The 13,155-nt window shown below is 40.8% G+C and overlaps 1 protein-coding gene across 2 annotated transcripts in view; it reads left to right on the top strand.

Moving 5' to 3' along the window:
- The window catches only part of SPART (spartin), a 78,486-nt gene extending 74,630 nt beyond the window's left edge, over positions 1-3,856 (top strand). Inside the window, exon 8 of one of the 2 annotated variants that reach the window (XM_030200384.1) lies at positions 1,551-3,856. In XM_030200384.1, coding sequence (XP_030056244.1) covers positions 1,551-1,740 — 190 coding nt within the window. In that variant the 3' untranslated portion in view covers positions 1,741-3,856. The remainder of the gene's footprint in view (positions 1-1,550) is intronic. The other variant, XM_030200385.1, reaches the window with a different exon arrangement.
- Positions 3,857-13,155: the final 9,299 nt, after the last annotated feature.

Below are 13,155 nucleotides of genomic sequence, written 5' to 3'. Positions count from 1 at the left end.
GTTCTCTTCCCATCCTAACCTCCAGACCCTAACCCTTACGGCTTGGGTGTTGAGAGCTTAGAGTTTGCATCCCTCCAAATTCATGAGGGTGTCTCTAGAGTCCTGCGTGCTTCTAGAAAATACTCCACTAAAAAGTCATACAGTTTAAAATGAAAGAGGTTTGTCATCTGGTGTGAGGATAAGGACCTAGATATCGTCTCTCACCCTACACAAAAACTGCTCGAGTACCTTCTACACCTCTCTGAGTCTGGTCTAAAAAAACAACTCTGTAAGCAGGGGCGGCGCTACCATTAGGCTCTTACTTCCCCAACTCCTTTCCACCAATTTACCTTTTCTTTCTCAGTCAATTGTTCTGCCAACATTCTTCCCAAAACCTCATACCCATTCTGGGGAAAGCGCACTGCAAGTGAGCCTTGGCCTTCTATCTGAAGCAGACTAAAGCCCATAGACAGTCCACCCAGCTTTTTGTTTCCTTTGACCCTAACAAGATGGGGGACAGCAGTCTGCAAATGCACTTTATCCAGTCGGCTAGCAGACTACATCTTCTTTACCTACGCTCAGACTGGGCAGACTGTAGGAGTCATGTCACGGCTCACAATGCAGAGTCATGGCTGCATTAGTAGCCCACCTGAAATCTTTGCTCCATGCATTCACATGTTACTACTGCTTAGAGAAAGATTCCTGATACAATAGCAGGTTTGGTCAATCAGTTCTGCAGAATTTGTTTGGGGTCCAGAATCCAACTCCCCCCCCCCCCCGGCCCATTTTTATTCTGTTACAAGCTGAACCAAAAAAAAAGTTTGCAGGCCTTGTTATTCCTCTTTTTTGTTTTGGTCAGCTGGATAGCTAGGGATTCCTATATGTGTGCTTTTTGTGTCCTGCTTGTTCTTGGAGAAATCAAAGTTACTTACCTGTACCGGGTGTTCTCTGAGGACAGCAGGACATATATGCACACATACCCTCCCTCCTCCCCTAGGAGTTGCTTTTTTAGTAGACTGCCTTGGTCTCACACGACAGTCACGGACAGGAAAATAAATGCATACATGGTAGCCACTTCCAAAAGCTTCTAGTAATACAACACGGGGGAGTGTATCCTGCTGTCCTAGGAAAACATCTGCTACAGGTGAGTAACTTCAGTTTCCTGCTTAAACCCTGTTCCTCTCCTTTTGTGAAAACCATCTTAGTAAACAAGGCTCAATTTATAAAATGAAAGACTTTGCCCATTCAGTAATTATTGTAATTTTCATCTTGTACTCAGCATAAAATCTTGCTAAGAATAAAAAATGATTACAAAATGGAGAATGTTAAATTGTTGTGTGGCTGAATTTAATACAATAAAAATGAAGCATTGCACTTGATGATTACACTGGAAATCAGAAGGGTAATTTTATATCTTGATTATGGAGTTCAGGGTCTGCTTATTGAAATGCTTAATATGGTTCTTATATTAGAAATCTACTATGTGCTTTGAAAATGAGACTTAAATCTACTAGATTGATGTTTTGTACTTTTTCAAAAAGATGACCAGGCTTTATCTGTTTTTTGTAAAGGTATGGTGCGGATGCTGGAGATGCTACAGACCATGCCATGAATTCTGCCCTCAATATTGGTATGACAGCACTGAATATTGACCACCTTGGTATTAAGGCTATAGCGAAGAAAACTGCAAAGGAAACAGGTCATGCAATTCTAGATGACTACAAAGTGAAGGAGAAGCAGGAGAAAAAGGATGAATCATGATGGGATTTACAAATTCACTTTCAAATCCTCCTTCTGTAAGGATTTTCCAGTTAGGCCTAGCATGAAATTAATCAGCCTAACACTAAACAAACCATCTTGTTTCTTTACCCAAATTGCTATAAAAGAAGTCTTCCTAGAAAATCTATTTAAAAAAAAAAATCACAATTGCACAACTGTTTACCTTTCTTGAATTTCAACTTTTTGCCCGGTTGTAATTATTCTTATACAATGATTTTTTCCCCCTTTTAGTCATCTTTTCTTTGGAGCTACAGTAAAATTATTATAATGAAGTTGTGACACCAAGTTTTTATAGTATTATCATAATGTTGCAACGAATAACATGTAAGGGTCTATTTACTAACTTGAGCTAAGATTTTGCACTTAATGTGTATAGCTATATTTAACTGCAGCACCTCTGCAGTAGGGCATTCCAGTCTCTTTGGGGATAGCTCCGGAGGTATCGCTAACTGTTGTATATTAACAGCGTGCAGTAATGAGCCCTGCATTAACTCTAAAGGCTCGGTCCCCACCCATTCCATATCCCGTAATTGGAATTTCTGCATTAGATGTACAAGACAGTAGCTAATATATACTGCTAATACACTACATTTACTGGTTTTTGAAAACCGTATTAGCTGTTGATACATTAAAATCTGTGTTAAATATTAAGGCCAAAGTATTAAGCAGACAAAGATACTGTTCTGAGAAGGCTGTTCTACAAACCAAAATGTTAATAAAAGCAGTTACAATAGTATAGGCAAGAATTAAATGTTGTGCTAGAAAATATTTTCTTGTTTTGACAAGCTTGCTAAGATATGAAATTACTCTAGCAGTGTACTTCTCACTGAAGAGCTAAAGCTTAACAATTGCCCTTTTTTAAAATTGGAAAAAGGCGTAATTTAAAGTAACATTGAAATGGTTATACAACATTGTTTTAAATGCTTCTTGTAAAAATATTGCTGTATTGATGAAATACTGAAATTGTTCAATAAGAATATTTTCTGTAATCTAATTTGCAAAGATTTATAACAGAAAAATTATTTTTATAAATTGTGTAAAATTAGCAGAAGCTTATGCATAATTATGCCATATTTATTTAGAGACTACTATATTGCAGTGGAAGTGGTATTGAGCTGTGATGATATTATTTTAACTACAGTACTGTACGTGATCTTCCATTATATGCTGCTCAAAATATGTTTCATGTAGGGATCAACAAACACTTATTTTAGATCTATGCTAGTATAAAAGGAAAATAATTTTTATCCCATTTGTTCAAAACCATACATTTTTTTCATTATGTAGGAATTCAATGTACTAATAATAGTGGGTGAGAAGGGGAATAATAGTAGAAGCAGATTTGTCAAGCAGCAGTATGACTTACATTTCCTGCAGTACTAAGTTCCTGGTTTCTTAGTGCTTTTCAGTAGGTGTCTCTGAGGGCTCCAGGCAGATCTACACTAAAACTCAGAAGCAGGTTTACCAGACTCTAGCTACTCTGTAAAAATTGCTGTGGTTTCCCCAGTGAAAATAATGGTATAGTTTTCACTGATGCTTTTTTTTTTCCTTGCTTCCCTGCAATCAATGTTTACCAAGTCATTCATTTCAGATGCATCAGGGTAATGATAGGAAACATTTCAGTGATAAAGTACACAACACTTTGACACTCCTGGATCAATAAGAATAGGAGTAGCAGGGGATAATACTTAAAGTAACTTATATCCTTTCTGAAACCAGTGAAGCGGCGAGAAACATTGTAATTGTACTGAGCAAAAATTAGCATTAAGAAATAGAATTGTTTATATTGAGCTTTAGTCCTAAAAGATCAAATTCAACCACTTCTGCATCCTAAGTGCCAGTCTTGCATGAATTGTAAGATGTTTTAGAAGAGTCACTGTGTCTTAAATGAGACTTCCTTTACCCTAAGTTGTTCTCTGTGGCAGCTACTGGGGATAGTGGTTCCATATATAACAGGTTTTCAAGGTCCACTGTTATCCTGCCCAAGGAGCTAGTGTAGTATTGGTTCAGGTGTTGAGAAGATTGCACCTACAAGGGTCAAAAATGTAACTTTTTCTTAAAAATAAAAGCCCCCCACCCTACATAAAATAAAATGAAAATGTAACGGTATCAGTTTATTACTGAAATATGTAGCATATTTGCTGGATATATATATAGCAATATATTTGTGTATCTTTTAAAAATATATATTTGACACAGCAGCAGAGAGAATAGTTTTATTTCAAGCCTCTCTCTCTCCATTCCTTTTTCTGGGAGCTTCTGAGAGCAGGAATAAGTTAACTACAAACACTTAACAAACACAAAAGAGCTTCCTCTGCCCTCCCACCTAACAAAAGATGGACTAAGGTGGACACCTGAATACTCAGAGGAAGCATAAACAGGACATTTGCTTGTCAAAGGTATACCTGCCCCTCCCATCAGCTTCCAGACATGTGCAGAAAGGAAGGACTTGTAATGTGTATCTGAACAGGACATCAAAAGACATTTGCCAGCAAAGTCCAGACTGTAAGTCTCGTGATGTCATAAGACATGGGACCAACTCAGGGGTCGTGTGCAGACCAAGATACCACAATGCTTTGCAAATGCTCAGGAGTCGTGTGCAGACATGAGACCAAGATACCACAATGCTTTGCAAATGCCCAAGGGTCGTGTGGAAACCAGGAAATCAGAACAGGGATCCACATGGCATATCCTCCTGCAGCTGCAAGGTATAAAAGCAAAAGCTGTTTCCCCAAGATTCAGATTCTCTTCAGTGGCGAGTTGCTCTAGAGCTATTTTCCCCAAAATAAATCATTTCTTCCAACATATTAATTGCTGGAGAAGTGGGTAGAATTTCTTGTAACAAAATGATAATAAAAACATAAGCTGTACTAGTTAATGCCTTTGTGTAGCAAGGTAGGCTGATAACTCTTTACTCTTACATAGAGTTGTGAATTCCTCGGGTGGACAATTGCTTTTATTTTGATTAAGATGTTGAAATTTTATCTTTGTCCTACAAAGAACAAATTTACTCCAGTAGGCTTTTATCCTGTTCCTTCATATCACACATACGAAAAAATGTCCCCCGAACAGATCTTTGATTGTTAATGGTTCTAATATTGTTCATCACATACTTCTTAATTTACAGTACCTTGTGACATGATTTTATCACAGTGAATCCAGTTGGCGAGACTGGTACAGAGAAAGGGGGTAAATTTGTATAAGGTAAAATTCTTATCTGCTTATTTCCTTACATCCTCCTGAACCAGTCCAAATGAGTGGGTTATGCCACTCCCTCCCCCAAGCAGCTAGAAGTAGAGATTGCAGTGGCATCATCACTAGTACAAGGGATGGTGCAACCCTGAAACTTGCAAGTATACTATTTTCAAAGCAGACGTGGAGAACACATCATTAACCAGATGCGCATGAGTTTGGGTTACTGTAGTGTGACAGAATACCCAGACATTCTTTGAGGAAACCCAACTCAACCACGGAAAAAGGCAGAAAGGGCAAAAGTCTTCCCAGATGGGTCTTGGACTGGTCTAGCAAGACTCAGGAGTGGAAATTTTAGCAAGTGTAAACAAATTTCACTTTATCCCGCTAAACCAGTCCAGATGAGTGAGATGTACCAAAGCTTTAAGGACCCTGCATGGGAAGAAAACCAGGACCCATTATTTACTGACGAAGCCAGGTGACGTGTCTCACCCCCATGCATTTTGATTGCAGGAAAGGTGGAGGCAGGAGCAACTGGAGATTGCTACTACCCCATAGAGGCCATTAGACAACCAGGGCTTTTAAACATAGGCTGGGGGAGGGGGTGGCTTCAGTTTTGGCTGCTAATTTAATTTAAGTTGTCCTCTACTGAGTTACCTTTTTTTTCCCCCCTTCTCATGCGTCTCCAGAGTAGAATTGCCTGTATAAAGGTCAGACAGGCAGAATCCATCCAATTGCTCTAACTAGTAAAGAGGGCAGAAAGAAGCTCAGACATATGCATGAGGGTGACCGTTGGATATAAACGTTATAGAATGAAAGGCTTCGGCTCCACTAAGCTTGAGAAGAGATATGGCTTTTACAGCTTCCCAAAGCGTAATAGTAGTAGTACACTCAAATGGCCATTGGCCTTAAACATGACCTCCGACAGTAAAGCTCAGTCACTGCTATGTTGCTGGAACCCATCTGTCATCCTGTGGACCCGAGACTGAAGACTAGTGGCAGCCAATACTGGAGCCTTTCTTCCTCTTTTCTTTTTTTTTAATCCAGCTTCCAGTTCTACACCTTTTGCCATGACACAAACAGAAGATTCAAAAACAAACCTGTGCCTTTCTGCACAGTGTGACCCCCAACTCTGCATCCTCCTGCCAGCTACGATTGGCCTCGTCAGCACAGGAACCAAAGAGAAGTAGAGGATAATACAAATGACGACCAACCAGGAAGGTGAATCTTAAAAATTCTTTCAATAAAAGCACCAGAATGTGGACCCGACAACGGGCCATGTTTTGGCAGACGCAACCGCCTGCCTCAGGAGTCACAATCAAAACTAGTAGCTGAAGCGGTTAGTAATGATTCAGAGTGCTGATTAAAATTAGATCAGAACCCACAATCAATGACAACTCCCTACCTATTCCCATTGGCTTTATCAATACATGATCAGTGACAAAGCAGAGAAAATGACTGGATTGAAGTAGAAAAGCTAGGCCTGGTCTTCAATACTGAAACGATCCATTCCAAGGATGATTTGATTTCTCAATGAAATATGCCCATTAGGGTATAAAACATTCCACTGGACTAGGGCACAAAAAAGGGCATTACGTCAAAGAACTGGATGAACAGCATGCAGGAATCAGAGGACCGAGTCTGGACATCGTTCACTCCTCCCACACTTGAAGCAGTTAACCACTCTGTGAAGAAGCTATCCGAGGCCTACTGCATATTAGACACCTGCCCCAACTACTTAATGAAAGATGCCCTGGCACACTTTGTCTCAAATTCACTCTCGCGTATCATTCATGTTAACCAACAGCCTATTCCCAACAGAAAGAGGCAGAATTATAGTGACACCAATTCCAAAGTCCATGCAAAGGAGCAGAAACAAAGTCTCAAACTACAGACCAATTGCCTCCATCCCCCTCACTGACAAAGTAATAGAAAGCCTGGTCGCCAGACAATTAATGGATTACCTCAGTGGATTACTTCAACAACTTTTTCATACTTCACAACTCTCAATAGGGATTCAGACTTCAGTTCAGCACTGCTTGCGACCTTACTGGCCAAATTCAAGAGTCAAATCAGCAAGGGCAAGAAAATCTATAATTTGACATGGTCAACCATCAAATCCCTCTGAGACTGCTGGACTGAGGTACAGCAATGGTTCAAAAGATTCCTAACATCCAGATCTTACCAGGTCAAATTGAACAACATACAACATGCTCTCCCGCCCCCCCCCCCCCCCCCCCCCCCCCCGGATACCAGACTGTGGGGTACTGCAAGGCTCACTGATATTGCCCACATTGTTCAACATAATGATGATCCCATTAGCAAGGACACTATGAAGACATGGTTTCAACCCATTTATTTATGTTGATGTGTCCACATACATCCTATTCAATCAAAATAGGACAGAAATTAACAACTTGATAACTCAAATACTGAAAATTTTGGAATCCTGGGCCACAGCATTCAATTAGGGATAAGAATTATTAGTAATCACATTTATCTACTGCAAGGAAGCCTTCCCCAGCATCACCCTCGGTGGAACCACCTACCCAATAGCAGACAGCCTGAAAATCCTGGGAAGTACACTAGACCAGAACATGTCCTTCAAAACACAAGCAAATATCAATCTACTGCAAGGAAACCTTCCCCAGCATCACCCTCGGCGGGACCACCTACCTGATAGACAGCCTGAAAATCCTGGGAATTACACTAGACCTTCGAAACGCAAGCAAATATCATAACCAAAATGTTCCACTTACTATGGAAATTAAGATGCATTAGAAGCTACTTCCCAAGAGAGGTCTTCCGGATGGTGGTACAAACTCTAACCCTAGCTGCAAAGAGAATATTATAAAAAAAAAAACTTCAAATGGCACAAATGCCGCTTGCCTGATCTTCAGTAAATCACACATTGAAAGAGCCAGGCAGCTACTACAAGCCTTGCACTGGCTCCCCCGTCCAGGTAAGTATAACCTTCAAGCTCTGTACACTGGCTTACAGAATCATTTTCAGTCTTGCTCCAGAATACATGTCAAACCTAATAAACCTAACGATGCAACGTACATACTGAAGCACGTAACTACCTCACACTCCATTTCCCCGAATGTCAGGGTCTACGCTACAAGACAGTCTACTCATCGGGCTTCACCTACCTATACACTAAGAGTTGGAATGTGCTCCCTAAAGCACTAAGGAGCTTGAACAATTACCTGATATTTTGCAAACAACTCAAGGCCCACTTCTTTAAAAAAAATCCTTTCACGAAGATCCACTATAAATCAGCTATGAACAATCATCTCTCTCACTCGGCAAAACTCCTCCTGTCTCTAGCCAGGTCTGGTTTCAACCAGTAGTTCTGCCTTCTTCTTGTCCACCCTCTCTCTGTTCAGTCTTTTTCCCCCTGTCATTACATAACATCCCCTGTCCCATGGCAGTTACATCCTTACTTAGTATTCACTGACCTACTTCTAGTTCTATTCCATGTTATTCCCTTTTTCTATGTAAGCCACTTTGAAACAATACTAATTGGAAAATGTGGGGTAGAAATGCTGACATGAATAAATAAATATATGCAGTAATAGGGGAAATCAGGAGGTGACAAATACTTTTTCATATCACGGTACATATAATGTAAAATAATGAAAAATGAGTCAATAATAGACAAAGAATAAAGATGAGAAATAAGTACATATAAATATACAAAAAATAAATCAATAATGGACTTAAAACATTCGTACTCAGAATGATCATAGTCCCTTAAAAGAATCCTACACCAGGCCTCACCGTTGTGAAATTTGGGTGAGTGTTTCCTACAAATAAGGAAATGGACTTAAGAAGTGAAATATCCCTCAACACCCATCATATATAATCCATGGAAAACCCTCCAGGGATATCCATTGTCTCCTGTATTGGTTCCATACTCAGACCTTTATCAAAATTTGTATGCTGAAAAACACTGTTGTATTGGGCTAAGGGCTCTTCATAATAAAGTGAATTTTACCGTTCTGCTGCATTTTGCTCCTGTTTTCTAACTGTCCTTTTCTTTTGTGAGATTACCAGTTGATGGTTGTAGACCAAGAAACCACATATTGCTGCAGGAACTACATTTTTTTTTCTACAGTTTCAGCCTTTAAACTTTCTAAATTATGTTAAAAGAATAATGGTTATATGAGCTTAAATAGTACAGTGTTTACAAATTAATATAATGGCAGTTTAGATGCAATATTTTGCTGTGAGACAGTGAAAATTAATGTAAAAATATTTAAATGCACGTGTTTAGGAATAGCCTGGTGGTCAGTGTTGTTTAAAACTACTTTGATTTCTGCATCAGGCCTTCTGCTCCTCAGTTCACCTGGAACTGGGGATGCTGTGGAGGCAACACTCGCAGCTCCTAAGGTGAAAGGAGTTATAGACATTGCTTAAAGGTGACATTTATTGCCTTGATAGAGAACCTATGATTGCATAGTTCAGGGAGGGACCTTGGTGTATGGCCCCCAGGCAAAAGCAATCATTGCAACAACCAGACTAGATGAGTTGGGGAATGGAGGAAAAATTCTCAGCTAGTTGCAAGTGAAGGCTTAAAACATCAGATGTCAGCCTTGATTTTAACATTCTGACAAAGTCTGAAGAACAGGAAGAAATGATTTGTTCAACAATGCCGTTGTTTAATAGGACGAGTATATAAATGTAATTAAGAATGTTGATGAGTTGGCTGCCCTTTAATGGCATGTGGTCTTAAAATTACCCAAAAAACTTATGTTTGTGTTGTATTATTTCTCTATCACAGTATTCCATTACAAATTTTTATTTAATAAAATCTACGAATGAAGGACATTATGCAGGTTGCCATTTCATATCGTCTGTTGGAATGTTTTATTATTCTCTGAATAACCTTATTCCTATAAATTGATACATTGTTAAGGTATGAATATTACAAGGTGGTAGAAAAATCTCTGCAGGGCTTGACAAAATCTGGTGGGGGGGCGGCTGTCACCCAGCTGACAGTATTGCTTTGAGAAGGGAAATTGGTGGCTTCTACCAGTTTTTTTGCAGAGGCACCCTAAAGGGATTGATTTACTAAAGTTTCTTTACTCACAGACTCGGAATAGGAAAAAAAAAAAGCCTTAGTAAATCAGTTTCTAAAAGAGCTACTGCTGATCTGGGAGTGGATTCCCCCCCCCCCCCCCAAAAAAAAAAAAAAAAAAAAACCTTCATGAGGTACAGTGTTTAGAGGGAGAGAAAAGACAAAACGGTTTCAGCTGCTTGCTAATAGGTTTATTGAAAATTGGTTGATGTCAGTATTGGACTAAAGCACTTTTCCCTCACCTGATATTAACATTCTAATACTCAGCTCCTAATTGTGTGCCCTATTTTAACAAAATGTAGCAGCATAACTTTTCAGCTGAAAATTGCAATTCATTTATCTAGATTTAAGAGCCTAATGCTGACAGTGCTAAGGTGTTGACACCTTTCCCTGCCGTTGTTACCACCCATTTTTTATGTTACTAAATTGTAGAGTTTAGTGAAATTTAGAGTAAAGATTTATGCATTCAGTCCTAGATATTTTCAAACAGGCTGCATAACTCTCAAGATTAGGAGCATAATTCCTTTGAATATTGAGCCCCAAGCTAATATCATTGCTTAGTAATAAGAATAGCCATACTGGCTCAGACCAATGGTCCATCTAGCCCAGTATCCTACTTCCAACAGTGGCCAATTCAGGCCACATGTACCTGGCAGAAACACCATTAGTAGCAACATTCCTGGGGCAAGCAGTGGTTTCCCCAGGGGCGGACTGAGGGTGGTCTGGGCCCCCCCGCACGGCTATTGCCCGACACCCCCTTTGCCGCTAATGCCCTCGCTGCTCTGGTCCTACCTGAGGGGTCCTGGTAGTCTGGTGGCCTCTGTGGGGGGGGGGGGGCATGTTCTTTCCTGCCTGCTTCACTGCCGCTATTCCCCCGCCTGCCGGCGCCACTGTTGTTTTCAAAATGGCAGCTGAGACTTCCCATGGTAGTCTCGTGGGTCTTGATAGTCTTGTGAGAATTCCGCAGGGAGTCTCAGCAGCCATTTTAAAATATGGTAGTGCCGGGGAGGGGGGGGAATAGTGGCCAGGCAGGAAAGCATATTTCCTCCTGCTGAGGCCACCAGCGGCACGCGGGGAATCCGGGCAGAGCCTCTGGGCCCTTGGGCACTGCCCAGTTACCTGGTCAGTCCGCCCCTGGGCTTTCCCCATGTCCATCTCAGTAACAGACAGTTATTACGTTTAGACAGTTTGCTGAGCTGTCAAGTGATATAGTTTGAACTTCCTTCCTGATTTTCAAGAGCACTGGAAATTTTTCAAAAATTCCTAAAATGTTGATTGTAATTTGGACTCATTTGGGAAGTTCAAGCTACACTGTGATGGAAGGGAAGTGTAATAACATTGCATATACTATTTGCCTGATTTACTGAAGCTACTGTGAGGCGCCTGCTCTTATGGTACTTGTAAGGCTGGAGAGAGGCCCAGGCCCTACAGAGGGCCGCCCAGGCTGAGTGGCTTCCAGAAGAAAGTTGCACTGGAGTAGACAGATGCCTGGATCTTAAACTTGCACATACATGAGAATTATCATAAGAGTAGCCATATTGGGTCAGACCAGTGGTCCATCTAGCCCAGTATCCTGTTTTCCAAAGAGTGGCCAAGCCAGGTCACAAGTACCTGGCAGAAACTCAGATTCTGGCAACACTCCATACTAAGGATACCAGAAACTGGAGGATGTTCGATAAAATACAATTTATTAATAATTTGAAGACTCAAATTATTAATAAATTGTATTTTATCGAACATCCTCCAGTTTCTGGTATCCTTGGTCGCTCTCCCACTTTTTTTACATTTCTGTTTTTACCGTGGGGTGTTTGAGTTCTCCGCTTTTCTGGCGGATTTTCCCCCAACACTCCATACTACAAATCCCAGGGTAAGCAGTTGTTTCCCATGTCTGTCTCAATAGCAGACTATGGACTTTTCCTCCAAGAATTTGGCCAAACCTTTTTAAAACCCAGATACGCTAACCACCGTTACCATATCCTCCGGCAAAGAGTTCCAGAGCTTAACTATTCGTTGAGTGAAAAAATATTTCCTCTTATTTGTTTTAAAAGTATTTTCATGTAACTTCCTCCAGTGTCTCCTAGTGTTTTGTACTTTTGGAATGAGTAAAAAATCAATTTACTGCTACTTGTTCTACACCACTCAGGATTTTGTAGACCTCAATCATATCTCCCCTCAAACATCTCTTTTCCAAGCTGAAGAGTCCTAACCTCTTTCCTCATATGAGAGGAGTTCCATCCCCTTTTTTTTAATTTTGGTCGCTCTTCTTTGAACCTTTTCTAATTCCGCTATATCTTTTTTGATATACGGTGACCAGAACTGAACGCAATACTCAAGTAGCAAGAGTAGGGGCATTTACCTCCTTTTGTCATGAAGGAACTAGAATGACTGCTCGCAATAGTTCTAATCAGTGGTGTGCTGGAGCAGGCTCTCACGGGCTCGCGAGAGCCGTTTGTTAAATTTTGAAGAATTTTGAGAGCCGGTTGTTAAAGTAGGCCCTTCATGGCTACTTTAACCACTGGCTCCCAAAATGTGGGCTCGGGCCCGCACCTCAATTCTCTTTTACTTTGCTGGTGGGGATGCTAAGCTTCGCCAGCCAAGTGAATAGACTGCTGCTGCTCCCCACTCCTTATTTCCAGCTCTGAGCAGCAGGCTGGGACTTCTGCATGTGCAAGAAGTCCCAGCTTGCTGCTCAGAGTCAGAAACAAGCAGTGGGGTCTGGTGGCAGTCCATAGCATGCCTATATGAGGTGGAGAGAGGGGCATGCGTTGTCCCCCCAGTCCACCCATGCCCCTCCCCCCCCCCCCCCCCCCCAAATTGAAGGGCTGGCTATGCCTAGAGAGAGAGAGAGAGAGACCGTTGTTAAAAATTTACCAGCACACCCCTGGTTCTAATGTAACTTTGTGGTACATGAAATTCCAGTACAATTTCTAATTGCTTTCCAAGTAGAAAAGTTTTACCTTCCAACAATTTTATTGAGTTCAAATGAACAAAACACATCACCATAACCACATTTTTGTATGATGTATAAGAGAACACATATATACGTCATCTCCCATCCCATTTTCCAAACCTCAAACCCAGCTATATAAGAATGTCTGTAATCTAGGGTAAGAGAATTGGCT

Source organism: Microcaecilia unicolor, chromosome 4 (genome assembly GCF_901765095.1).
Source record: "Microcaecilia unicolor chromosome 4, aMicUni1.1, whole genome shotgun sequence".
Classification (NCBI taxonomy): domain Eukaryota; kingdom Metazoa; phylum Chordata; class Amphibia; order Gymnophiona; family Siphonopidae; genus Microcaecilia; species Microcaecilia unicolor.
Note: the sequence above shows the minus strand (reverse complement) of the source record. Positions and strands in the feature narration are given on the sequence as shown.